This window comes from Falco naumanni, chromosome 5, assembly GCF_017639655.2.
Source record: "Falco naumanni isolate bFalNau1 chromosome 5, bFalNau1.pat, whole genome shotgun sequence".
Lineage (NCBI taxonomy): Eukaryota > Metazoa > Chordata > Aves > Falconiformes > Falconidae > Falco > Falco naumanni.
The window spans coordinates 26345525-26373049 of NC_054058.1; the positions used below are offsets into that span (position 1 = coordinate 26345525).

At 40.7% G+C, this 27525-nt stretch overlaps 1 protein-coding gene across 2 annotated transcripts; it reads right to left on the reverse strand.

Moving 5' to 3' along the window:
• Nucleotides 1-651: 651 nt before the first annotated feature.
• On the reverse strand, nt 652-8391 carry YARS2 (tyrosyl-tRNA synthetase 2). Of its 2 annotated transcripts, XR_005828201.1 has the most exons (6): nt 7564-8391; nt 6516-6683; nt 3736-3891; nt 3236-3406; nt 2168-2765; nt 652-1893 (listed from the first exon to the last, which is right to left on the reverse strand). XR_005828201.1 is itself a non-coding variant. In XM_040596634.1 (5 exons), exons 1-5 carry the CDS (start codon nt 8364-8366, stop codon nt 2606-2608), a joined length of 1458 nt encoding a protein of 485 aa, XP_040452568.1. In that variant the 5' UTR covers nt 8367-8391; the 3' UTR covers nt 2056-2605. The 2 variants fall into 2 exon arrangements, 1 of the variants encoding a protein (XP_040452568.1); XM_040596634.1 differs by lacking the exon at nt 652-1893 and having other exon boundaries at nt 2056-2765.
• Between the last annotated feature and the right edge of the window lie 19134 nt (nt 8392-27525).

The following is a 27525-nucleotide window of genomic DNA, read 5'->3' on the forward strand; positions in this document are numbered from 1 at the left end:
GTATTTGTAAAAAGAAATAAAATTCTTTTAATACTTCATCAAAGTGGGTACTAATGCTTTAAAAAAAAAAAGCTGAAATTTCTGGATATACGTGTATCTGCACGATTTAGATATGAAGGAAAAAAGGCAGGAGGTCAGAGATGAAACATTACTTACTTTACTCTTAGGAGTTTTATTTCCTGCAATGAGAAAGTAACTGTCACACCTGATCTCTCGTATTTCTCTGGAGGCCAACATGGACGTGTATGGTATATTCTGTTCCCAGGTGCATGTTTCTGTATTGCTATAATGCTTCCGTTCTTTAAGGTACAAGGCTGCTGTATTAAGTGAACGAACTTCACTTTCCCTTTTTTCCTACCCTTTTCAACATCAGAAGTTGTGATTTTTCCTCTGAGTGCTTTCTCTGCAATGGCTCTGACCATTACTGGTCCTGAGAGCTAACAGGATATGTAGAGGGTTCTTTTTTTTAAGGTAGGAATGACTCAACTACTTTTTTTTTCTTTATATAACAAGAGATTAGGATAACGATACCTTATTATCAGGCAGGGAAGTAGGATCTAGAAACTGACATCAATACTAGTAAATCCAAGTAGTGAGCTACTAAAAGTACTACCATATTTCAGTTTAATAATCTGAAGAAATTGCAATGTATAAGCAGCAAGCCACTACAGTTTATTACTACTGAAGTTTTGACTGACAACAAATCCAACATCAAGTCAATCAATATAAAGTTAAAAAAACCCAAACAACTGAAAAAACAGAAGCTCTCTGCCCAACTATAGAATATCTATCTGGATTCTTGAGACTTGTTTACGCTTCTAATTATTTCCCTGTTCTTCTTGTAAGCTTGGTGGTTTTAAGCCAGTTGAAATACCATGACTTACTCTAACATAAGAGATGGTGATGAGTTACCACATCCAGGTAGCTCAGATTAAGGTCTCTTCCCCTTCTGACTGCAAAATTCTATCGTCTAGGACTTTCACAGACTAGGAAATTGTTCTCCTTGGCCAAAGAGTGAGGGCTACTCTAAACCTTGAACACAACACTGCAGGCAAGGCCCAAAGCAATCAATCACTTCTTAGATCAGGCTGAGGGTTTCATACGTATTTGCACTGGAGCAGGGAGGGGCCTTAATAAAAAAAAATTCTAAGCCAGCCAACTACATGACTCTATTGTACCACTCAATTTAAAGTAATTTAAATACAGACTTGTACTATAAATAATCTTGGTAACCACACGTGGGTTTTGTTGTTCAGGTGACCTGGCTGTAAGTACTGTGGCACCTGTATTGCCAACCCAATCCCAAACACCACCATGGGCAGGGAATTTAGCAAGGCACTATACTCCATACTTATTTGACTCCAGGTATGTAAGTGGATAGCAATAAAATAAAGGGGGGGGGGGGGGGGGGGGGTTGAGTGTGTTTTGGAGCAATAAAGCAATTTTACTTTGAAGTATAGATGTTGCTGTTCTACCAGTCTTGAAGTACATTCTCACTGTCATGCTGTCTTTACAAGAAAACGAGGAAGCTATGCTCCCCGATGGTGGCTAGGCCAAGAAGCAGTCAGATCGCTTCCTGCTCTTGGGTGAAGTGACCTTCAGGGTCTGACTTTTTTTAACTGCAAAAGCACTACAGCTTCCCTCACATGTTTTCTGTTCCAGATACCTTTCTGCTGCTGTTCACCCACCAGTCCTAGGCAGCTCAAGTTAAAATCTTTAACGTACATGCTTCAAATCTCCTGGTATAATACAGCACCTTGCAACTGACTGTAGAGCCCGCAGAACTAGTGCCAGGGTCTACCTTCGAAAGAGACTGTAGATAGCACAGATCCATCCACGTAGTTCACAGGACTGAAGAAGCAGAATGAGTGTCACCCACACTGATGAGTCACACTAAGCACACAAAGGCATAAAAAGGATTCATCAGGCTGATTTAAGCTGGGAAAGGCTCACATTTCAAAAAGTGAATTTGCTCTGTATTACCATTTTAAGGCTAGAAACCTTTCATGCAATGTGCCCCCATATGAAACCGCTAAGAAACTTGGATACTAGGGCTTAATCATTCTATTCATTTATTGTCAATCTTCTGCAGCTTCCTTGAAAGGAAACCTGTGCAGAACAAGGAAAAAAAAATAAAAAATGTTGATTGCAGGTTGGTTGTCCTTACCCAGTTATGCAGGTTTCTCTGTTAAGATGAAGTCCAACTGGAGAGCAGCATACATCCTTTGTAGGAACTACCGGTTTTAAGTATACTTTTGGCATCTTGCTGTGGATTATGCTGTGGAGTACCTGGCCACTGTTGTCCTACAACACAGGTTGTTAAAAGGGAAGAGCATCTCCATCTTTGGACTCTGAAATTAACCTTTTCATCTTGTGCATATCCTCTTCGGAATGGTGCTTTGAATAAGGCAGAGTAGCTAAAAATCTCTTCAGTGGTGTAACTTAACTGCCTTTATCTGAACTCTGCTGGTGTAGTTTGAAAATAACACTATGGTATCAGGCAGTTTGTGAGCTGTGTAGTAACGCACAGTATAGAAACATCTTCAAGTACTTCTTCAAGCAGCAAAGCTGAAACGATCTGTCGTTTTAGGGAGATACTCTGTTGTCACAACTGCAGCCACTTTATAATGTAGTAATTTTTCTTTCCAATCCTAAGTAATGATACTCCATTCTTGAGAATATGCTGTCCAAGAATAAGAACTGTCTCGGGATCAGTTACACGAATCCCATTTATTGAAACTCCGCCATCTTTAATTTTCTGGTACCTAAAAAACCCCCAAACAAACAAAAAACAAGTAACTGGTAACTGCAAGAGGAAGCCATTTCTTGCTGTTAAGTACTGAAAGTTCAGTTAAGGTTTTTTTGGTTGGATCCATAATTGAATAGATTTTAATTCTCTGGCACTTTACTTTCAGTCCAGGTCAAGAGTGACTGAAATTAACCTTAGCCTCTACCACTCCCATTCTTTCTGAGAGGTATAAGAAAACTTAGGCTGCTGCCTCAGGCTGTCTCTTCATCAGGTGTGGATTTTACAGCTAAGGTACAAGAGACTGCGTTATCCTACACTTTTAGTTCAAAATGGAACAAGGCTGCCTGCTCCCCTCTTTGACGCTGCTACGTAGATCAGTAGCCTGTTTCTGCTTGATTTGGCTGTCCTAGTTTTTTGACTTCTGAAAGCATACCACTACAGCTTGTTTAAGTGAGGTATTACTGAAGAGCACAGGTGATAACATACCCACTAGGTCCATCTTGAATGGCATTTGCTTTGCGACACAAGTCAAGAACACTCATTCCAGGTTCAAGCATCAATTCAGCTGAAGGAGCTTGTCTAAAAAGTTCCTGTAACTCTTGGTCAGACATGGCTTCCAGTGCCTCCACGCTGCTGTAATAAAGGGCCTTAGTGCACCTGTGGGAACAAAGATCCTTCGAAATACAATGCTAGTCTCATCTTCACACAAAGTGCTACTCAACTAATTCCCCTCCCCAAGTTATTCCGAGGGTCCACACAGTAACAGAAGAACTTGAAATACACCCTGATTATTTTTTTTATCATAAATCACTGCATTGCAATTTTTGTATATATTGTTAATGTATCTGTAAGCCTACAGAATTACTGCATTTTTCTCTTCTAACGGCTGAGCAACAACTAACCACATGAAAGTAGTCCCTGAAAATCTATGGATAATTACCACTGAGTAAATCTGAAAGAAAACTGCTCGACAAATCAGACTTTACCTCTTAGCAGATTCTAGCCCCTCTCTACCATGAACGAGCTTGGTTACTTCTGCAGCAAGTCGTTTCTGAGGGCCCCATTTTTCAGGTTCTTTAGCATGCATTTCCATGATGTGGTCAATCTCCTCAAGAGGAAGGAAGGTGAAGAGTTTCAAGTATCTATGAGCAGGGAAAAAATACTTTGTCTGTACAGCCAGCATTACAGATTTCCTGCCTTTGTCATTCAATTTTCATTAAGTATGCTAAAATGATTCTTACTCCATCCAAGAAATCCGTATTTTGTCCTTTCAAACAACTCTTTATTTTCGCCCACGTGCTTCAGCTTACCGGGAAAATTCATGTTTTATTTTATATGCTGCCTAGGTTAATGTCTTCAGACATAAGATAGCATCAGATGCTTTTATGAGGATTATACTGCAATCAACAACAAGTTACAGGATTTATTGCAATTGTGTGTCACATAATAAGGTTTTACATTATATTCTTACTAGTTGCACAATATGCTAATGCAAAATAACACTGCCAGTCAGTGGTGTTCACGAGACAAAAGTATGATACGTATTCACAAGTATCTTGGCAGGAAGATTATTTAGGATAATCAAGAATTTAAAGGTGCCTGTCTAAGCATACTCTTTAGAACAAAATCCATTTTAATGGGCCTGCAGTACCATGAAATGCAGCGTATTAAAAAAAAAAAAAAGTACCTTTACTGTTACAAAATCTGAACTCACGGAATATTTTCATGTTAGGTACCCACATACCCTTCTTTTCAGTCTGAAAAGTGGTGTGGATGCAGAACCTAAATTTGAAATATCAGGAAATAACCTTTGAGAGAGGTATCAGAGTTATACGACAGGTCACAATAGGAAAGGGAAGTACCTATCTGAGGTTTATGAAGACTCAGATTTGACAGTGCTACTGAAATCTAAAGAAAAGCAGATTTAAAAGAGAACATATAGCAACTTACTAAAATTAACGTAATGCCCTGAAAAAAGCTATTGGCTATTTATTTTCAGTCATGTCACTGGTACACCAGCATGGAGGCTAACCACCAATGAAGGAAACCTGTCACATGTTATTTCTCATACTTCCACAACCCTTCTCTCATTACATGATTTTAGTATTTTTACACTGGTCAGTAAGACTACTGAGTTATGTGTGGCTGACTTGGATTCAGAGACAGCACAATGAATCGAAGACCACGCTTTGCTCATTGGAATTGCTCTACTCTAAGTAATGAACATTCAGTATTTTGTCTTTGCACGTGCTACAGCTTTAAGTAGTATTTGGATATCCTTCCAGGTTTTGGTGCATTAGTCTCATCTGCTTTACAGATCAATGCACTTGCCATTATAACTGTAAGCAGAAATCTTTGCTTCTGCGTTCCAAGATGAGGAAGATGAACAGTTAAGTTCAGGGAAACCCTCTAATGTTAAGCAGGGTCAGAATGATGCAAATCATTCATATCAGCAACTTTCAAAAAGATCCACTAAAATTCCCATACGAGGTATATGAGAAGAACATCAGACAGCCTTAAGGTTTTCCCACGTTAGTACTACTGGCCATTTATGTAACAAGCACTCCTCTCATCATATTCTAAACATTTTTAATTAATGCTTAACTGTGTGAGTTACGCTACATGGATAGAAATACATGGTATGTTTGTCCAGAAGTGGGCAAAATTACATGAAACATTTTTACCACAGTTACACTACTAAACTACAGCCGAGGGTGCTGACTGACTACTAGCTTCGAAGCAACTGGGGATTTGACCAGGTATATTAATTTTGTTCATTCTGTTTTTCTCCTCTGCCTTAGTTTTCACTTTCAACAATGACTTAAAACTGATGCCTGAAAGCCTCTACGTTGTAAATCCCTTCTACGCTACCTTGGATACTGCCTGCCATGAGCTTAAAATCATATCATTTTCCCTTCTTTTTAACCACACTACTACCACAGCGTTAACTGTATGCTAGGCATGTTTTTATCTAGACCAGTGGTCTCCAAAGTGGGGTGCCAGCACACAGCAGGTATGCAAAATTATCCATTGTGGTGCAGGAAGGAAATATTACAACTTAAACAGTACACTTATATACTCTATAAATAAATAAATATACGTGTATTGGGAGATAATGCTCAATTTTTTTTTTACTGACAGAGGGGTGTGATCAAAAAAGTTTGGAGACCACTGAACTAGAAGGTTAGTACAACCGTAAATATGAACTTCCTGGCTTTTTCTTAACAAGGCACTATTAAAATTTTCTTAGGGCTATGCAGTTTTTAATGTGATGCAGTTCTACAAGCTGAACTTTATGTGTTTGTTTACAACCAGTTCAGTAGCTTCTTGCAATTAAAATGCAGTGTTTCTGAATACCTCATATTAAGTAAGAACTTGTAGTAATTAGTATCTATTTAACTGCAGTTGCTTATTAGTCGGCAGGAGAGATTTCATTTGATAACTGTGATGTTACGGTACTGAAACTAACACACCTACACACCTATACAATAAAGTCACCCCACTGGCAGAACAAAATGCATTACACTTTACTTGTTTGTTCATCCATGTTCTAATTTTATGATGCACATGCCAGCATATGGAGACAGGTTCCACTATCCTGTATACCTAAGAACCAGTCATGCCTGTTTGTTTAATGAATGTACAGTTATAATTAACATATACTTCTACACAGAGCTTCTGTTGCACACACCCCAATGAAACAGTTACAGTTAGGATCAGGTTTTATAAACTATGATAGAAAGCAAGACAAAGAAAAACTACTTACTTTTCAACTACGTTATCCTGTTGTCTGACAAAAAACTGATACAGTTCAAATGGAGAAGTCTTATCTCTGTTTAGCCAAACTGCATTGCCAGCAGTCTTTCCCAGTTTATCTCCAGTAGTACTGGTAATAAGAGGTACAGTAATTCCAAACACATCTGTTCCCGTCATCCTGAGAAAGGAAAGAGTCACTGCATGTTAAAGAAGAAAAGACAACAAAACCCCCCCACATATTGGTAAAGCTGACTAAAATACAAGCGTTCTGTAAGACTTTATCCTTGATATAAAGCAGTTAAGACAAGGGGGTGAGGGGGAAAAGATGCCAGAACACTTATGTGAAGGGTGCTTTAAGAAAAAAACCTACAAACACCATCAAACACCCTTGAACTTAACTACTTGAGTTCTTTTGTGCGTAACAAAGTTTACAGCCATTAAACAAGTAGTTTCATGGCAACATCACTGGTAACCGATACATCCCGTACCCTTCCCCTTTGCCCTGAGCACTGAGGCTGCTCCTGTGGCCGGGGCGCTCCCAGGGCTGCTTCTGGCCGTGCCGATGCTCTGCCCCGCAACAGCCAGGCGCGCACCGCAGCCGCATCCCCACCCCCGCCTGTACGCTGCGAATTCTCCAAGACTCGCGGCAGATCTGGTGGATAAGCAGAAGCTCATCCTCACCAGGTTTCACGGGATTTCTGAGAAGAAACGCATCCACCCTGGCCAACGCACCGCAGCTGCCTCTGCTCCGGTGCCCGCCGCGCAGCGCGCCCGCCCGCCCCGGCCCTGCCGCCTCCCGGCGCGGCTCCTGCGCCCGCTGCTACGAGAGCCGTCCCCTCCGCTAAAGATTCCGTAACGCTGCACGGGAACAGGCTTAAATCCGCGGCCCAAACGCGCCTAAGGCCAGGGCAACGCACTGCTCCCGGATCCCTCGGCTCTGCGCCGCGTCCGGACCGGCCCCCCGCGGAAGCCCCCCCCGCGGCAGCCCCGCGCCCGGCCCCCGCCGCCCCGGGTGAGCGCGGAGGCTAGCGCCGCCCGCCCGCCAGCCCCGGCGGTACCTGGTGACGAGCTCGTAGCCGGACATGATGTTGCCCATCTGGTCGGCGCCCCCCAGCTGGACGCGGCAGCCGTGGTGCTGGTGCAGGTGCAGGAAGTCGTAGGCCTGCAGCGCCGGGTACAGGAACTCGGCCAGGCTCATGCCCTCGGCGCTGCGCAGCCGCGCCTGGCAGCTCTGCCGGCTCAGCAGCGCGCCCATGCGGAGCCGCCCGCCCGCCCCGCCCAGGAAGTCGAGCAGCGGCTGCCGGCCCAGCCAGGCGGTGTTGTCCAGCAGCGCGGCCCGCCCCAGCCGCCCGCCGCCCGCCGCCCAGAACAGCTCCCGGTGGTTCTCGAACAGCCGCCCCAGGCCGGCGCGCAGCCCCCGCGCGTGCGCCCGCACCCGCTCCGCCGACAGCGGCTCCCGCGCGCGCTCCCGGCCCGTGGGGTCCCCCAGGCGCGCCGTGGCCCCGCCCACCACGGCGATGACGTCGTGGCCGGCGCGCTGGAAGTGGAGGAGCGCCACGACGGGCAGCAGGTGCCCGACGTGCAGCGAGTCGGCCGTGGGGTCGAAGCCACAGTAGGCGGTGAGAGGCGGGCGGCCCGGCTCCAGCAGCTCCGGCAGCTGCTCCTCCGCGCTCTGCGCCGGGAACACCTCCTGGAAGAGGCCGCGCTCGCACTGCGCTGCCAGCAGCCCCCCGGCGCCCCGGGCCCGCCGCGGCCTCTCGTGAGCTCGCCGCCGGAGCGGGAGCGGTAGCGGACCCGGGCGGAGGCCGCCCCACAGCTCCGCCGCCCGAGCGCAGCGCCGCCGCAGCGTGGGCGCCGCCATCTTGCGCGAGGGACCCTGGGATTGGGGCGGGGCGGTGGGAGGGGCGGCGGGGGTGGGGGCGCAGCCGGCGGGGCGGGGCGGGGCGGCCCGGGCGCGGTCGGGCGTCGTGTGCGGGAAGGCCCGGCCGGGAGGAGCCGGGGAAAGGCCCTGGCGGTCGGCGGCGGGAGTGCTGCGGGCCCGGGCGCCGGTCGGTGGCTGCCCTTCGGGATACTGGAGAAGATGTGCCCGGAGGCGGGATGTGTTGGCTCCTGCCTCGGATGTTTTCCCAACCTGCCAACCCGAAGTACCGGGATTTCAAACCACCTTCGGGCTGAGATACGTGTGCTGGGAAGCGGCCTTCGGCTCTGAGCAGGGTGCCCGGCGGGGGGGCAACAGGTGGTTACGGTAGTGACACTGTGGCCTCAGAACTTACAAACTCCAGAATTGATGAACTTTTTAATAAAGGTCAAAGCCTGTCTAAAACACTGTCTCGGTGAGCTTTAATGGGAAATGGGATTCGGTGTAAAGTAAAGATTGCAGGGAGAGGGCCGGCAGCGGCCACCGGCCGCTTGGAGCAAGTCAGGGGGAAACCAGCCTTCCTGGTGTAACTTTTCTAGTGTTTTCCACAGCTGTTCACTGCTGTTGACTAGCTGCCTGCTTCAGTTCAACAAAACCGACGACTCTACATCAATTTAGTGACAATAGTAAAAGGTAATGGAAGAACTTTGCCTTGATGCTTCTCTGAAGCGCTGTAGTAGGAGGAAGTCGGTAGTGGTTTAAAAAAAAAGGGTGTGAGCAGCGTGATTGAGTACAGAAATAACACCAAGTCATTTAGAGAATGTACATCAGTTTTATAACAAGCTCTTCTCGTCTTGGACACTCCTTTTTGTACTGATTACATAGGTAAGTACTGACAGACTGTGTTTCAGAGGGGAATATGCACGATAAAATACGAGGTATTGAGATTGTCCAGCTACTGGTGAGTTCGCGCAGCCTGGAAAAGGAAGTTTCATTAGAGGTTTGAACGGTGCTAAGTAACCATACCAATAGAAACCTATCTTTTAATTCGTCACTTCAAGTTGGAGGGAGAGCATTTACACGCGTGTAGCGGTCATAGGTCAACACCTGATTGTCCTGGTAAACTTCCCCAGTTCACCACACTGGTGTCCAGGTGGCATATGCACATTGACAGGGTGAGTCCAAGGTAGTGTCAAAGGTGGAACAGCGTGTACGTGACTATGACTCACAGGAGATACGGAAGATACAAAACCAATAGGTTGCGCACTTGAAAGCTATTACCAGTGAAGACTTCTTCTAAAAGACCTGTGGGTAAGTGAAGTACAGAATCGTTCTATCACATTGGGGATAAACACAACGGAAGAAAATCAGATTTTGGTGGAAAGTGAAGAAAGAAGGGGGGGAAACAAGTCCATTAAGCATCAGTGACCTAATCCTAAAGTAATGAGGTATCTGTCAACAGGAAATACTTAATGCTTGGGCTAATGGTGTTTTATAAGAAAAGGTGCTGTGAAGTACTTTGTCATTGGACCGGTATTGCATGCTTAATGGGGATGGTACAAATTAGGTTTCTTTAACTGAAGATTTATTGTGCTGGCAAAAAGAAAGGGAGTTGGCAATTCAAGATACCAGATTTTCCTATATGTTTTGTTTGGATTTATGTGGAGTGAAGGGTGTTTATTATTTTTAAAACATTAATAAACACAAGTTATATGTTCATATATACTTACATATATGTGTGCGCACACACACATGTAAATATATATTCTGTCTACTACAGTGCTTCGCTTCAAAAGTAAGTTAAAAGGAAGACTTTTTTTTTTTTTCCTTCCCTTGGAAGAGGAGACCTTCTGGAGCTGAGGACATGGGAGATGGTTTGTATCACTTTGCTCCCATTAATCATCTCTCAACTAAAACGGGCACATCTATCTTCAGTTTCAGGAAAGAATACAAAACCAGGACATCAGAATTGAAGTTTGACTACCTCTTTGTAGATAGAATGAGCAGCAGGAATTTAAACACAGCCCAGAGCTTCTCTTTCAGTATTAGTTTCTGTGAGATTTATTAGATTTGTTACTTGCATGATGGTATTGCTTTATGGCTGTTAACCAGCTTAGTGTTCCTTAGCAGTCAGTGGTGTGCTCCTTAGGCAACACCGACCCAAACTTTTCTCTTTCTTACTTGTATATTCTGACATTTAATCTGTATGTGCAGTACATGTAAAAATATATGTATTTCTATGTTTTCCATTACCCAAATACTCTGCCTTCATTCTCCATATTACCAAAAGTGCAATAATCAACAAGGTCTTTTCTGTAGCATAGACCTATTTTAATTTGCCTATTAATTATGACCTCTTCATTTGGACCTGTTCAGGGAGTCATCCATGCATACGCTTAGAAAAGAAAGATATGTGTATGTTTCTAGCTCATCATATGGAGCAGTCTCCAGAATGTCATGCCCCATCTGACCAGGTATGTAACAGACTATCATTGCTAGGAAATATTTTGACTGCTTATTTTACTGAGAATTATCGTTTAATATATCTAATGACATACATCAAACAAAATATTTATAACATAAACCTCTATTGTGTGATTGCCACTTTTGTGATGGAAGTGAGTCTGGTGAGTTATGTGGTTCATTCTAGTCTTGTTATTAAAAATTACCAGTCTTAAAAGTTACTGATAATAATTGATGCTGTTAAGTTTTTCACCGTAATCTGATAAAGTTACATAAAAATACTGGATTCCTAAGTATCGATTAATTCCAGTTTTTTCATTTCCATCACTATGTCACATCACTGAGGCATACCAACATGCTCAAATTGTTATTGAACCCTGTAATGGAACCGGAGGAGACTGCCAGGGAAAAAGTGGCACTGCCTTGTGTTTGCTTTCCCTACTTGAAAGATGGTGATAAAATTATGTTCAGTTGTCTACATGTAGGGATAATGTGAAGATTATTTTGTGTTTACCTGTGATTTAAAATAGTAAATCAGTTTGTGAGATAGTTGTTGGCCTCCCTCTGTCTTTCCTGTGGCTATTGAACCAGATTCACTTTCTGTTCCCAATGGTGTTGGTGATGCACATAGTTTCAGTCCTTCAGCCAGAGCTGTCATTGCTTTTGGGAATAGCACAAAGCAGGTGAAACATCCAGGTAAGTGAATATTCGTATATTCAAATTGGCAGCCTTGTCAATAGCTAGAATGGTACTAGACAGCATGGATAGTGGGTAATGTGTTTCCTCCTTGGAGTGGTTGTTATCTCAGGGAGTACAATTCTTCATGTGAATGTCTCTGAGGACATTTTAATTCTTTGTCCCTTTGTATTGTGAGAATAGAGCATACCACAGGAGGCAGTGAGCCCAATATGCAACTCTGCTTTTTGTCTGCCAGACTTTTTCAGTGTCCTGAGCCTTCCTCAGCTGTGCCTCAGCAGCGCTGTAGGCTGTGAACTCATTCACGGAAGGATGAGTTTCAGGATGAGCTTAGGTAGGCGAAAGAAAACAGAAACATTTATTTGCACTAAGCACGGCTGTAGCCGCAGTAGCTTGTTAAGCAGAGCTTCCTGGGTCTTTCGTCACAGGGCAAGAGTGACAAGACCTTGGACAGTGATTTAACTGAATCGGTCTGACAGTCTTAATAGCCACAGCACTTTTCTGAAAGAAATAACTGAAACTTCTATTTGATCATTTATTCATGTTCTCATTTCCACACTTAAAATACATCCCATCTTAATTTTAGTTGTGAATGTGAAAACATTAAATATTTTATTTTCACATGCTGTTTTGCTTGTGTAGAAAACTTTCCCAACTTCAGGATATCTGAGAATGGTTTATAAAACTATTGATTAAATACTACACGGTGATCAAGTTAGCGGATAACAGTAATGGTTACACTTTTAACAACTTAAGAGCTACTTCTTAAACATTACTGAAATCATAAACATCTGATCTGATAATAATAACAAACAGCTTTGAATGTGAAACTGGAATCACAGAAATGGGCTGAAGGAATCTAATCCATTTTCTTGCAGTGAAGCAAGATTAAGTTTTATAATTACTTTATAAACTAATTTTAATTACACCACCCTTATCAGATGCTTGTCTAACATGAACTTCAAACTATTTTATAGGCGTGATGTATCACCCTTCTTATGCCAAGCTCAGACTTTCTCCTAGATTTTAGTTGTTTGGTTTTTGCTTAAACCTCCAAGGTTCCTTCCCTAGAATTCTGCAGTGTGCTTGCATTTTTCTTAGGGTAGGATGAAAACTTGATGTGACACCTTCAGGTCAGGTAACTACAACTAGGTGATTCCCGTAGACATCTATTATACGTGGAGGTCAATAGTAACGTTGTGTTGCTGGTCTGTCAAAACATAGTTCACAATAGTCTCCTGACTCTTCTGGCAAGGAAATGTTTCTATATATTGTATTTGCTTGTTCAGTTTCTGTTTACAAAGCGGGACCTTGCTTTGCTTGGCTTTTGTTTCATCTTGTTGCTATGCAGCCTTTTCTGTATTCTTGCTCGCCCTCCTTTTCTGTTGTGTAATGTAACTGTGCCTCCTTTGATTTTCTTCCTGCAGTTTTGTATGTACACTCTTCCTTTTGCCTTTTGTATCCCTTGCTAGTGGCAGTGTCTGTGTTTTTTTCAGTAGTCTTTCTAATTTTATCTGTGCATGCTATACTATTCCTTTATGATCATTCTTCATGTTGCCTTTACATCTGTGTTTTTTTTCTTATTCTGGTTTTGATAAAGATCTGTTGATACAACCAAACTGGTGTCATGGTGTTACTGGCTTTTCCTTTACATCAGGATATTTTACTCCTGTTTCTCTTCTACTAAGTCAGACTCTCATAGTCCTTGGATATTTTTTTTTCCAAGAGTCTTCCCAACAGTTCCTCAAATTTGCTGATATACATCTTTCTGAAACCATTATTATCATCCTATTCTTACAACATCCTTTCCTATGTATCATGTCATCATAACTTTTATTTGATTTACTTTCCACTTTCACATTTATGGTCATTTCTTCTGTGTTAGAATGAAATACAAAATACCTGTTTTATCATTCATCACTGTAATGAAGATAGGCTATGGCATATTTCCAGAGCTGCAGGTGTATCCTGAATGTATTACTTTTCTAGCTGCTATCTCCAGTAGTTAGTCTACCTTTATCAAAATATCCTTGAATGCATCAGATGATTGCTTAAAGGATTTAAAAAAAAAAAAAAAGGGCACTTCATCCTTTTATCTTTTGGTCAGATGTTCAGTAACAGATCTCTGTTGATATCACTGATACTACTTTCTTCACTCTTGCTTTGCTTAATTCTGTTATTTCTTTGAGAAATTTACAGAATTATGTGTTTACGGTCTTCTTGAAAGATGTTAGTGAATCCCAAAGCTGCTGTTGTTTTCTGAAAAATGGCACAAGCTATTCAGTTCCCATGCAGACATCTGCTGGGGCAGGCGGAGCAGAGCTACATTCACTGAAACATCCCCTGCAGGTGTTACTGAGCTCCAAAACAGCTGCATCTGTAGGTGATCACCTGGAACAGATCATTCCAACTGCTTCTGTGACAGAGAAGGCAGAAACTGTTAGCTAAGAACTGGATAATTTGATCTAATTTTGAAGCTGGCCCTGCTTTGAGCAGGAAGGTGGATTAGATAACCTCCAGGCTTCCATTTCAAATCCGAGTTACCTTGTGTTTCTGTTTTTTTGCTGTGTAGTCCGTCTACCAGCCTTGTAGGGGGGCCATACCAGACACAGCAGGCATTTTTTGCACCATCGTAGCAACAGAGGGCATTAGAATACCTGCCATTATATGAATGTACATAAGATTTAAAGAATCTGGACACTCATTAATGTCACTGTCTTCTTCTTTCTTTCCACAGTTAATATAACGTTTATGAAGAACCCAGCTCTTTACATATATGTGCGTGTGTGTGTGTATTCTTGGAGAAATTTGGCTAAAAGAAACAAATCCTTCCCAGAATGTTTTAGAAATCTATAGTTTGATCTTTCTGATTCATTCCATATGTGTCTTCATTGGAGCAGAGCTGGATTTCTTGAGAATTAATACACAGAAAAAAACGTTATATATAATATATACGTTATATATAATATAATGTGGGAAAACCTAAGGTGTATTTTTGAATCTGTGGAAAGCATGCATGTGTGCCTGTAAAATCAAATTTGCTGTGCAAAATAAACTTTCTTTTCTTTCTCTTCAGTTCAATAAGACTGGGATTGTAATATGTGAATCGGGCAAAGTACACAAAGTGTTAGCTATGAGTTTCTCCGTAGCTGGGTTGCATGCCGTACAACAGATCGTTCGGTGTCTTCCCTCTTCTTTGCGTGACAGCACTGTGTATTTGTCCAGGAAGCCATGCACAACTTGTACCACATTCCTCATTCAAGGTATATAATGCATTTTTTTATCAGCCTCTGTTAACTGCAGTTCTACCTGAATCAGAAGTTCAATAAATGACCCCACTAAACACCATGTCTAGAAAAAAGTTGTATGTGGCTCAGTCCAATAAATCCCTCCTTAGTCAAGTAATCCTTATTTTGTGCAGATAGTCTCTTAGAAATAAGTGAAACTGCTTGCTTGGGGGAGGATTAGGAAACTGTGAGAGGTCTTTTATGAATGCGAAGAACCAGTTGCAACTGTTTTATGTTCAATTCAGATCCCATTGCAATGGGAGAGGTTTAAGCCTGTCAGGTAAGTATATAGGCTCTGGACAGTAGTGTATACACAGAATTGCAATGCAATGGAAATTGGCCCTGCTGTGTCAAACAAAAAGCGTGTGAATTGAATATCCCAGATGACTGGCACTTTAAATGACTTTCAGTGTTTGTTTCTAGGTTCAGTTTCTTCAGTCTATTACTGGCCAGTGGCTCCTGAACAAAAGGGAGATGATTCAGTGGTTAAGGAAGATACTCAACAAGCTGACTGTATGTTTCTTAGAAGTCATATAAGTAGCAACGTGCTCTTACCCATGACAAGCTTTGAAACTGTGAAAATGATTGCAAAAAAAATAGGGTGCGAAAGACAGCTGAACAGCAATTTTAAGTTGATCGATTACCTGACTGAAGACTTTGACAAATATTTTTCATATTTTCATATGTTTAACATACGTCAGTGTAAAGATACTTGTGTCAAACGGATGGAAAATGCATTTCGTTGCTATGATTTTTTGCTGAAATGTTCCCAGCTTGAGGAAAAAGGACTGAAGGAAAATATTAATCGACATGCATTGCAGCTTTGTTACTTTTTAGCAGCAAGATCTGGTAAGTTATGATGAGACTGTATAAAGAATAGTAACCAAATATAAAGAATGAATTACTGTATTATTTTTTTTTATTGCCATTGATTCATTCATCTAGTGCAAAGAGAAAATATTTCACAACATATACGTGTCAGTGAAATTGGCACGCTTTCCTAACATAACTGCTAAAGTATTTTTCAGTAATGTATTTGTTACACTAATGTTTAATGTTATGGTTTATAATGTTTGTTGTAATGCTGAGCTTAAATCTCAAGCAGAAGATGGAAACATATTATAGAAACATGGAAAATAATATTTTATCACTTAATCCATTTTGGAGGGGGAAAACAATATTCTTAAATATATATATAAATATGTATGAATTTAAACATTCTTGGTATATTGTAATGTACCTAGGTGAACTTACAGCAAGTCTCACCAATGGAAGATCTTGATGTATTTATAACCTATTATATTCTGTTATCAGGATTTTGTATCAAGTTAATACTCTGCAATTACTAATCAAAGATTAAGTGTACCTTGAGTCAGATTTTAAGTTGTGTTCTGAAATCTGACATTCGTTGTACTTGATAGTAATTATGCCTCATTGTGTTGTTATGTGTGGGTGTCTGTCTAGAATTAGATAATGTATATGCATGGAGGGATTCTTTGGATGGATTCTTTCAATATATAAGCAGTCACTTTTGCTTTCTGTTTCTATATCATTAAAGCACTACATGTTAATCTGTAAAAATATGTTTTTAAGTATGAAAAAAGCATGTTTTCAAGTGACATGAAAATCCTTCTTTCTTCTATAAGATGATCCAAACCGAGGTGTGGGATGTGCACTCTACAGTCAGGATGGATATTTTGTAAGTAGGTGGAATTCTCCAACACTTCTACATGTCTGTTTAGTGCTTCAGGGGGTGTGGTTTATTCAACTCAGTGTAGACATCTGCAGTGTAGATGCCTGCTTCTTCTGAGCTATTGGCTCTGGCTCCCTTTTATAGCTGGTGGAGATCTACAGTGTCATTCATCCCAATCCAGAGTCTGGAATAGGCCAAGCAGACCTGATTTTCTCCCTTGAATGTAAAGGGAGTCTATGGTGATTGCTTCAGGTGTAGACATGTAAAGAAGTCAAGGAGAGGTGAACGAGAGATTAATTTCCCTCATGAACACATCCTCCCATAATAAATATGCTAATGATAATATTTTATCATTTAACTTAAAAAAAATAATCCCTGAGACCCAGTAAAAAAGGGTATCCAAAGTTTCTTGCAGAGAAAGAAAGACAAAAAGTTGGTGATGAAATTGATGGCGAGCAATGACCTCATTGAATGCAAAAGCAAAATTAGCTCTTGACTGTGTTAAAAGGGATAACATGATGGGGTATTAAGATGCTTGTGGAAAAGTGTTAAAGCTGATTACAAATCTGATATATAAATAGCTATAAAAACTTAGAAGTTTATGTACCTAGGAATATATAGACAGGATATATTTAGGTTTTGAAGCTGTATTAGTAGATGGTTAAAAAGTTACTGATGTTTGGAAGGATTTAGATTTTGATTATTTTATTTCATGTGTTATTTTGACAGTTTGGGGCAGGTTATAATGGATACCCCATTGGCATATTATATGGAAACCTGCCCAGTGTGGGGAGAAAAAAACATAAGGCTGGACTTGCAAAACGGGAAGCTGTTCTCCATGCTGAAGCGAATGTTCTCCTATACAGGTTATTGCTACAAATCTAGTAATTGAGTGGCTTCACAGGCATTCTTTGTGACAACAGATGTGAATAGTGTGTAGTGTGAATAAGTCAGCAACCACATGTTTTCTCTTTGACCTTTCCATGTGTTCTTCACCCATTAACCTAGTTCCAAACACTTACATCTTACAGCTCTGAGCTTATAATCAGCATTTTAACATGTACATTTCCTCTCCTCCACCCCTAGAGGAGTGTAGTACCGCCTTGTACTCCCACACTGCCAAAGTCATCACCCAGTCTCATTGTGATGAAGCTCTGAACAGTTTTTGAAAGACGCAGTCTGCAGCAGTCTGCCTGGCAGTCTTTTTTTGGTGGTCCTTAGGCTGACAAGAGTAGTGTCAAGCCAACCAGATCCCTTAAGACTGTAGCTGTCAATAGGTGGAGAACTAAAAAATTACTTTAAACTGTACGGCTTGTAATGGCAGCCTTTTTATATACACAGAAGCAGAGGAAGCAACAAAGATCAGATGTTTGAAGGGAAGATCAAGGTGAAATAGGAAACTTGGAGGAGGAGATATTAATCTAATTAGAAAGAATACTCTTCAATGATATTACTAGTTTTATTTTAAGGAAATGTAAACATTATGTTTAGTTTTAGCTTTGCATAATTTTTCAGATCAAAGCCTGAAATAGAGGAGAGTGATGTTCTTTACTGCACCAAACCGCCTTGTCATGAATGTCAGAACCTTTTGAAGGATATGAAAATCAAGACAATTCATTGTGTAGAAGAATCATCCACACAAAGTCAACAAGTATGCTTATATAATACTCTTTATTTATTGCCATAGTGTAACTATATGTTTGGGGTCAGGGGCAGTCACTGTATTTATAGTTGACTTACAGGAAAACACATCAGTTCTTACCCTTCTGTATAGGAGAGGAACTATAGCAGATCATCACCTACCAGGTTCTTCACTCTTGGTAAGCATGTACAGCTCAAATTTTATGGTTTGCGTTCTGCCTTGAAAATCTTTGCCCTCAGATATTCTAAAGTTAGGAAAAGAAGGAGTTACATATTTTAGGATGTTGCACTGGGGAAATCCAGTCTCCTGTTTAGCTATATCTATATGGCAGAGTTCTGGAATGCTCCCTGATTTTGCATCTGGATGCTTATTCTGGCTGTGCCTGAACTCTTACCATGGTGAGACCCGGGTACGTGTCTTGGTTGCTATATGCAGGAAACCTGGGCATAGATGATGAAGGTAGCTGTGGGATGCTTCATTAATACCTACAATATAAAGGACTACCTCCGTCCTTTTGCACTCACTTAACATTTAATCCCTCAGGGTATATGCAACAGTCTTCTTTCTAAGTCTCACATTCTCATATTTAAAGTGTCTGATGAGTTTGGCTTCACTGTTTACAGGTCTGTGCCAAACAAGGTATTTTCAGATTCATCACAAGATATCACCGGCCCTTTAGTGGAAAGATTTTCTGAGTTTGCAAATGAGTATTATTACTTTCAGGGAAGACCCACAATTACTTAACAGGACTTACACGGAGATGTAATTTAAATCAAATAATTTGTCTATGGCTTTGGAAAAATCTTTCTGGAGGAAGAGGTCTCAGTCTTGCTTCAGGCCCAGGTACCCAGTTAATTCCCATGTTCTAGATTAAATTTTACCCCTATAAAGGCTAAGGTATTCAAAATCTTCTTTACCTTGGTTTTTACTGCCAAGCTTTGCCCTCTGGAATCTCATTTCCCTGAGACCAGTGGGAAGATGTGCAGCAGTGAAGATTTACCCTCAGTAGAGTAGAATCTAGTCATGGATTATTTCAAGAAGTTGGATGCATGCAAGACCATGGGTCCTGTCAAGAAGGTGACCAGGAGTAGTTAGCATGGATTCATGAAGGGGAGAACATGCCTGAGTAACCTGACGTTGTTTTATGATGAGATGACCAGCTTGGTGGATGAGTAGAGAGCAGTAAAAGTTTTTCAACTTGACTTTAATGAGACTTGCAACATGATCTCCCACAGCATCTATGAAGATAGACAAACTGATGAAGTATGGACTAGATAAGTGGACAGTGAGGTGGATTGACAACTACCCAAACTGCCAGACTCAGAGTGTTGTGATCAGCAGCACAAAATCCAGCTGGAATACAGTCCCTAGTGGTGTACCCCTGGGGTGGATAATGGGACCAAACTGTTTAATATTATCATTAGTGACCTCCTGGACGATGAGTCAGAGTGCCCCCTTGAGAAGTATGTAGATGATCCAAAACTGGGAGGAGTGGTTGGTACTCCAGATAGTTGATTCGGAGGGACCTCAACAATTTGGGGAAATGGCAAAACAGTAATCTCATGGAATTCATCAAAGGGAGGTGCAAAGCCTATACACCTGTGGAGGAATAAACCCATTCCCCAGTACAGACTGGGTCGGACAAACTGGAAAGCAGCTTTGCAGAAAAGGACCTGGTGGCCCTGCTAATTGGGTTGACTGGGATGCAGCAATGTGCCCTTGAGGCAAAGGCCAACTGCCTCCTGGGCTGCTTAAGGCAGGGCATTGCCAGCAGGTTGAGAGTTGATCATTCCCATCTGCTCAGCACTGGTGAGGCTGTGATTGGAATGTTGTGACCAGTTCTGGCCTCCCTAGTATGAGAAAGATAAGGACATATAACATGAGTCCTGCTAAAGGCCGTGAAGGTGACTGAGTGATGGGAGTTTTTCCCACATGAGAAGAGGCTGAGAGAGCTGAAACTGAGCAGCTTGTAGAAGAGAAAGTTCAGGTGGGATTTTATCCATGTATATAAATACCTGATGGGAGAGAGTAAAGACAGAGCCAGACCCTTCTCAGTGGTGCCCAGTGATGGAACACAGAGGCACTGGGCACATTTGAAATAAGGAAAATTCCACTAAAATGTAAGAAAAAGCCTTTTTGCTGTGAGGGTGATGAACACTTGAAGGGGCTGCCCAGAGAGGCTGTGGAGCCCCCATCCTTGGAGATATTAAAAACGTGAGTGAACATGCCCCCAGGAGATCTGCTCTAGTTGACCCTGCCTTGAGCAGAGAGTCTGGATGGGAGATCTCCAGAGGTGGCTCCCAGCCTCAGTGATTCTGTGAGTGCCTGGTTTGTTTGCTTTTAAGTTTCTTTTTTCTTTTAGGATCATCTCGATGATTTAAAGAAAAACTTTGACTATCATGAGGTAGGTTTGCATCTTGAAGTTTATACTCAGGGTTGTACTAGTAAAAAGTATTGTTCAACAATAATAAAAACATAGAATAGTTTGCTTTAATATGTTTCATCTTTCTGGTTTGCTTTGTTAATTGGGGGTGGGGGTGGGTGTCCTGTTGTTTTTCAGAAACACATTTTCATTAGATGGAATTTTCATTAAAATACACTGAGTGTGAACCATTTGATGGTATGTAAATATGTGTTCACCTGAATATACACATCAGAGCTTTTCAGTCATTTTGAAATTCATCAGTAGTTTTGGGAGCCAGTCATTCCCAGATGTAATAAGAAATAATTCAGCAGGTAGAAGGCATGTCAGAAGTGGAAGCAGATAATGTAGAAAAATATTGCTTCAATTTTCAAGATCCATCAGATATATCTGATGGAGGTAAAACAATCTGAGTTGGGTAAAAAGGGAACTTGGAGGCACAAGACTACTGATGAAATGCTTAGAGGAGAGTAGGCTACGTAACTGACTTCTACCTTCCTCTATAGAACAAGAGCTTTAGAACTGGAATAGACAAGAATAGCTTCTAGGACCCGTGTTTGTCCAGTGGTCCAAGAAATCTTCATGGTAGATTGATTAATAGTTGTTAGATACAATGGCATATTTGAGCAGACAAATTGTGGAAAGTACTAAATAAATGTTCACTTATGCTTTAAATAAATTGATTGAGTTTGTGTTTGTTTGCTTTTTTCCCCAGTGGAAACAGTGTGGAACTGAACTTAAGGCAGGTATGGTTCTGTTTAATTTCCTTATCATTTTGTACTGTCCCATTTGCCTTCTTTTGGTACTACTCAATATTTAAATTTAGAAGCACAGTATGTTACTAAGTATTTTTCTTTAAAGTCCTTTTTGCAGCATGTAAAAAATACAACAAAATCTGGTTATAAATTGCATGTAATTACTGTAAGTTGAATTGAGTTACCCTTAGATTAGTTCTACTTGTTCCAACCTTCCTTTGGAACTATACGATATAAATATCTCTACCCTGCAGATTCCACGTCAGCCCCAATACTTTTGAATATGGGGAAGACAGAATCATACAGAAATGTTGCCCTTGAGGTCTGCAGGTGGTCAGACCCCATAACTGGTTACAGCTGTAAATACAGAGGAATAGCATAGCTAGTTTCTGGGGTTAATGGTTTCTGCTCTCTCTCTTAGTCATTCATTTTTTTGATTTTCCCCAAATGACTAATCAGCATTCTTCATGATAGTGTCTTATTTCAACCCTTTTCTGTGAATTTCTTCTGTCCTTGAATGCATATATCCAAATCTTTGGAGGTACTGAGCTTGAGTCTTCTCCTCATGCTACTGGCTTTATGCTGTTCTGAGTTATGCCAGTTAGCGAGTCAGGTCGCCTATCCCAGAATAATGTCATTAATACCAAAAATGTAATAACTTATAATTTTATTTAGACCATACAACCAGTAAAAAGTAACAGAAGTTTTTAAGAACACTGCACAACATTTTTAGAATATGCCAAAATTTTTACACTTCTTGTTTGTTATAAGCAACCCCAAATTTATAACTGAATTAAAATCTTAATGATTTATAAACTGAAGTACCATTGCTCTACCTGAGGGAGAATAGAGGTTTAGAGTCAAGTCAAGAATTGGAGCAAAATGAAATTAGATAGTAAGTCCAAAAAAACTGCTAACCACATTTTTTTGGAGTGTGAAGGTACAATGGGCAAGTGGGTTGCTGAAAACTATGTAACTGAAGAGGAGTAAGGGAAAGGTTATGTTAAAATCAAGGAGAACAGTGTATAATTGCAGTAGAATGAAATCAAACTGATAGGAAGAATGAGAACCAGGATGATGAAATTTGCCTAAGGAGGATGACAAATGGCAGAAATGAGCAAGCAGAGAGTCAGTATCAAAGACAAGAAGAGGCAGTTGTGAGTGTGAAAGCAAAGGGAGTGGAGAGTGTGTAGGTATTGACCATTCTGTAGGTGAGGAAAGCATTCTGGATTTGTAGGTTAAAAAGGTGACATTCAAACCAACAAAACCCCAAAACACCACCACCCCAACCATGGGAGAGCCATATTTATTTCTACATGAAATTCAGTCAACTGTTTTGTAATTGGCCAATTCCTATTCATTTTGTTATCATATCTTTCTGAATAAAGTATCAGAGCCTGGATCTCAATGTCCTGACTCTCAGACATTGTCCTAGACAAATCATTGCTTCTGAGATGCCCAGCTCACAGTGGATGGTCTGTCAGTGTTGATGCTGAGAGGACAAGGGCTGGTATGCTGCTACACTTCATGTAATATGTTTTTTCATGTGTTATTCTTAACCCAACCTTTTTCTTTTCTTTCTTCCAGGATCCAGTGATTCAAAAGACAATGGAGGAACAGAAGGAATGAATGATGAAGGCAAAGTGAAATAAATTTAATAAACTTTTCACTTCTCATAGTTTTTGGTTCCCCTAATTTCATTTCCTTAAACAGGGTTGAATAAATATAACTGTCCTGAAGGCAGTGAGCTGGATATTACACAGCACTGACTGCTGATGCATGAACTTCTGATGTATCTCCCTGGCAGCTTGTTTGTCTTAATTTTATTTTAAGTAAAAGTAATTGTATCTTTTTTTTTTTTTCAGTCCTACCTTATGTTATTGAAATCTTAGTAACAAAATACAACATAAAAAAGGAAGGTTTTGTACTATGATAGTTGAAAGATACAAATTTTGAAGAATAGTATGACACAGGGGAATAGAACTGGCCATTCCAGATATTGGATATTTGCATACTGTTTCTTCCCTGTTGAAATCAATAGAAATTATTCCTTATGCCAGCAGAGAACAGTAGATAACAACAATAAACAAACCAGCAAACAAACGAAAAGAAAAGAAAAAAACCCCAAAAACAAAACCAAAAACCAAACCAGAAAAAAGAGATTCAGGATATTTCTGCATTCTGTCAAGCAAAAGCTCCTGGGGTGATCATTACCATTTGCCTCAGAGGACTGGCAGGCATAACTGGGTGTGCTGATGGGTAAAATGCAAAGATAAGGCTCTTTACAGGGGGGTAACTGCCTCATTGAGCTCTGATACATTATTAAGAAACTGTTCTTTAGTTCAGCCTATATAGAAGTTATAACCCTTTTCCCCAACTTTTCACCTAGGACTGGAGAGCTAGCTATATTATCCTTTCTTTCTCATTACCATTATTTACTAATTTTATGATACTAACTATTTTTTCTCCAAGACTATTTTGATTAGCTTTTCTGTCCATTGTTACTTTCTAGGTCCTTCTGTTCCTTACCTGAAGAAAGAAGACTTGTGCATCTTTTTAGCACTACATATGGAAAATTCACCAAGTGGATCACAGGAATCTGTGAGTTGAGTCAACTCCAGTGTATTCATTGTTACCAAGCCCACAAAAGCCTTAGTATCAAATAGGATCTTGATTTTAAAATTACTGACTTGGTCTTGTGGGCAGAATGATCTTAACTTGAGGAATTTTAACTTAATTCAGTTTATTGGCAATAAATACAAACTTCTGTTTACTGAATTGGGCATTGAGGGAAAGTAAAGAAAATGTAAAGAGTTAAACACCAAACATCCTTCCTTCAGTTTTTGCCAGGTTCCAGTTAAGCCAAACACCTACCCTCGCCTTTTCCTAGTCTCAACTTCTGTTGTTTTCATCATAGGTTACTCTTAGTCGGTCCCAATTCCTTCGGTGAGGCCACGCGTGGTGCAGGGGGTTGGGGCTGTGTGCATGATGGTTTGTCTGCAGTTCCTCTGTACTTTTCCCCAGTTTTCCTCTGCTCCTCTGTGCTTCCTACCAGCCCTACCCTGGCACAGGTTGTCTGCTGGCTGTGGTCCCTCAGGAGTGTTTCTCCCCCAGTGTGGGTCACTCATGGGCAACAGTCCCACAGTTAGGATTTTAGTCTATTGTATGCTTAGACTCTAATTATTTTTTGGTAAATCAAAGCTTTTTGTGGTTTTGGAACTACATTTACGTCTGGTGGTTCCTACCATGAGTATCCTTCGAATAGTGTTGGCATTTGTTTGAAACTATACCTTGTCACTCCTTTCTCCTTTTTTGGTAGTTTGCAGTAGACTAGCTATTGGGATCTTTATCTCCCTACTTTTTTCATGATTCTACAGACTTACAGACATCCCAAGGTCTATCCTACCCCCTACCCCTTTCTGGACTCCAGTCAAAGTGTTTGTACTGTTGATCTAGGATACAACAATTGAGTTATACGCTGTGGACTGACACACCAGAACTGACTGAAAATCCACAAGAATCAGCATGTTTCTGGACTGCTTGATCCCTGCCCTTGTACAACAAATGCCATGCTTTTTCTGTGGGATCCTTTGATTGCTATTACTTTACATGCACATAATCTGGATGGGCTCTCATTCATGGAATGGTTATACATTCGTTTGTGTATGTGTATTTTTATTTGTGTATATGTACACAGTATTGCAAAACTGGAATCGTCATCTGTGAAGTGAGCAAGCCAAAAAGGATTATTGCCCTGGGCTGCTCAACAGAGGAGCTTCATGCTGTGCCAAAAGTGCTGTTAAGGTTTCCTAATGCACTGAAAGGCTGTGAAGTTTACATGTCTCGGATGCCTTGCAATTATTGCACAAAATTGCTGGTTCAAGGTCAGTATCAGAACTGAGATATCTCCTGGACTAAGATTGCACTTGTGGCATACTCACAGGCTGGCAAACTAGTCATGTTGGTCATTTCTCTTCCTCTTCATTTTCTTCCATTTTGCTCTCTGCATTTTTCCTCAGTTAGTTCTATATGACTCATTCAGATCACTGTCAGGAGCTGATGTCGCTAAATAGCTTATTCAATAAGTAGCTGTGATAGTTAGAGAATATTAAGATGTGATTCATAACGTCATTGTACAAATTGTTGGTATTTACTAACAGAGGGATCATGAAGAGTGCAAGTCAGCCAATGAAAAAAGAGCCACCAGAGCTTGTAGAAACGTTTGTTAAACAAGAAAAATATTGAAGGAGTGGTCCCAAGGGATGTGGAAATGCTGAATAAATAATGCATAGATAATCAACCCAAAAAAAATAAACAAAAAGAAAATAGCTATTCCCATTTAAGTCATTTATCAGTTAAGAAATACACCTCAGGTATTAATATTCGGGGTAACAAGGGAAGTAGGTAGATTTTTGCAGGCAAGTTAATATGTAGTACTTCATAATTGATACTGCACTACCTATACATTGAGTTTTCTGGGGTTTTTAGATGCCTAATGATATGCATATTTCTCCTCTACTATAACTTCCATAGCTTTCTGTATCTTTTTTAAAACACTCTCCTTGTTTTGGAAATTTTTACTGTTTGGTAAATCTGAGTAGACATAAAAGTTTAATCACCTGGGGGAGGGGGAAAAATGCCACAAATTGTATGTAAGTTTCCCTTCTGACTATAAAAATAATGTGTTAATAACAAAATATTTTCCTATTGTTTTACTAATGTGGGGAAAAGCTGCAGCTTGTTTAAGTATATTCCTTATCACTTTACAGTTATAAATGGGAAAAAATTACCACTAGTATATTCTGTATTTAATATTAATCTTGCTTATATATTTTCTTTATTCAGCACAAGTCTCACAAGTGTATTACTGGCCAAATTTTGAAACTGAAATGGCAGAAAGTAACACAAGGGATTCTCTGGTAAAAAACGCTAAAACCGTCTTTAAAGAAAGCTATGTTGTTGCAGCAGTATATGTACCAACAATAGACAATGAAAGGAAGATGCAGATCCTTAATTCAAATAAAACAGTGTCTTCTGATGATGATCTAATCCCAATTGCATCCGTATTTGATCAGAAAACTTTAAATGTGTGTATCTTAAAGAGCTTTGACTTGGAACACCTGAAAGAAGTACAACTGGAAAGATATAAAGAAAATCTTACTACAGCAAAGAAGTGTTTTCAAACTCTGGCAAGTCGCAAAGATGAAAATATAACAATCTTAGAGGGACAGAAGAAACGCAGAGTAAAGAATAATCCTAAATACACCCATGCATTACAGCTCTGTTATTTATTAGCATCCAGAAGTGGTAAGTTAATAAATTTAGCTTAGTAATTTGCTCAGTGTAAAGAAGTCCTACATACACTGGAAAAAAATCCCTTTAGTTGATTACATTGCATTCTATTAGGTAATTCATGAAACTGCATATCGAGCCATCTCTAGTATCACAATGATATTTCCTGTCACAAAATTGGTCTATATTGCGTCATTATCTTACAAAACGTATTCAGGTTACCTGAAGAAGCCTGGTAGTGTAAATTGGGCAAAAATATCTCTCTCGGAAAAAAAAAAAAAAAGAGTATATCATTACTACTAGCTGGAGGTTTCTTTGCTGAAGGGGGAGCTGCTGCAGCATGAGCAGCATGAGCCCCAGGGCTGAGTAGGACCCAAAGAAACACGGTGCAGAGGTATTTAGTTGGGCTTTTTCTGTACTGCTAGCCAACCTGGAGGAAGAGGAGGAATGTGCTTCTCCTGTTGCTCACCAGGTGGGGATTTCTAACTCCTTTGGCTGATTGCAAGAGACTATGGTTGGGCCCAGTTTCTCCATGGTATCAAACAGCAGGCAGGCAGTTCCAGTGCTGGGTCCTGGTGAGCTTTCCTGTTTTTTTATTAAAGGCTTGCAAAACTGAAGCAGCACTGCTACAGTAGAAAAGAAAACAAAACTGGACACAATTATCTGTTACTTTCTCCTGTTGTCCATTAGGCTGGCTGGTTGTGGTTGGTTACACCAAAGATATTGGGCTGGTTTTTGCTCAGTCCTAGCTGTGCGGGCTGAGAATAGGATTCATTCAACAGTATGGCAGATGTTTTATGCTTTATCCCAAATCCCACTACTATTTCCCAATGTTTCTCCTGCTTTCTAAATGCATATGGCTGTTTTATGGCAAAGAAAGCATTGCTGATTTTGACTGATTTTAATCATCGT

Excerpts from the sequence above, each read along its gene's own strand:
- YARS2 (XM_040596634.1), bottom strand. The coding sequence starts at position 8,366 with ATGGCGGCGCCCACGCTGCGGCGGCGCTGCGCTCGGGCGGCGGAGCTG. Across the intron at positions 3,892-6,515 it reads CAGGATAACGTAGTTGAAAA|ATACTTGAAACTCTTCACCT; the intron begins GTAAGTAGTTTT and ends CCCTGCTCATAG. Across the intron at positions 3,407-3,735 it reads GGGCTAGAATCTGCTAAGAG|GTGCACTAAGGCCCTTTATT; the intron begins GTAAAGTCTGAT and ends TTGTTCCCACAG.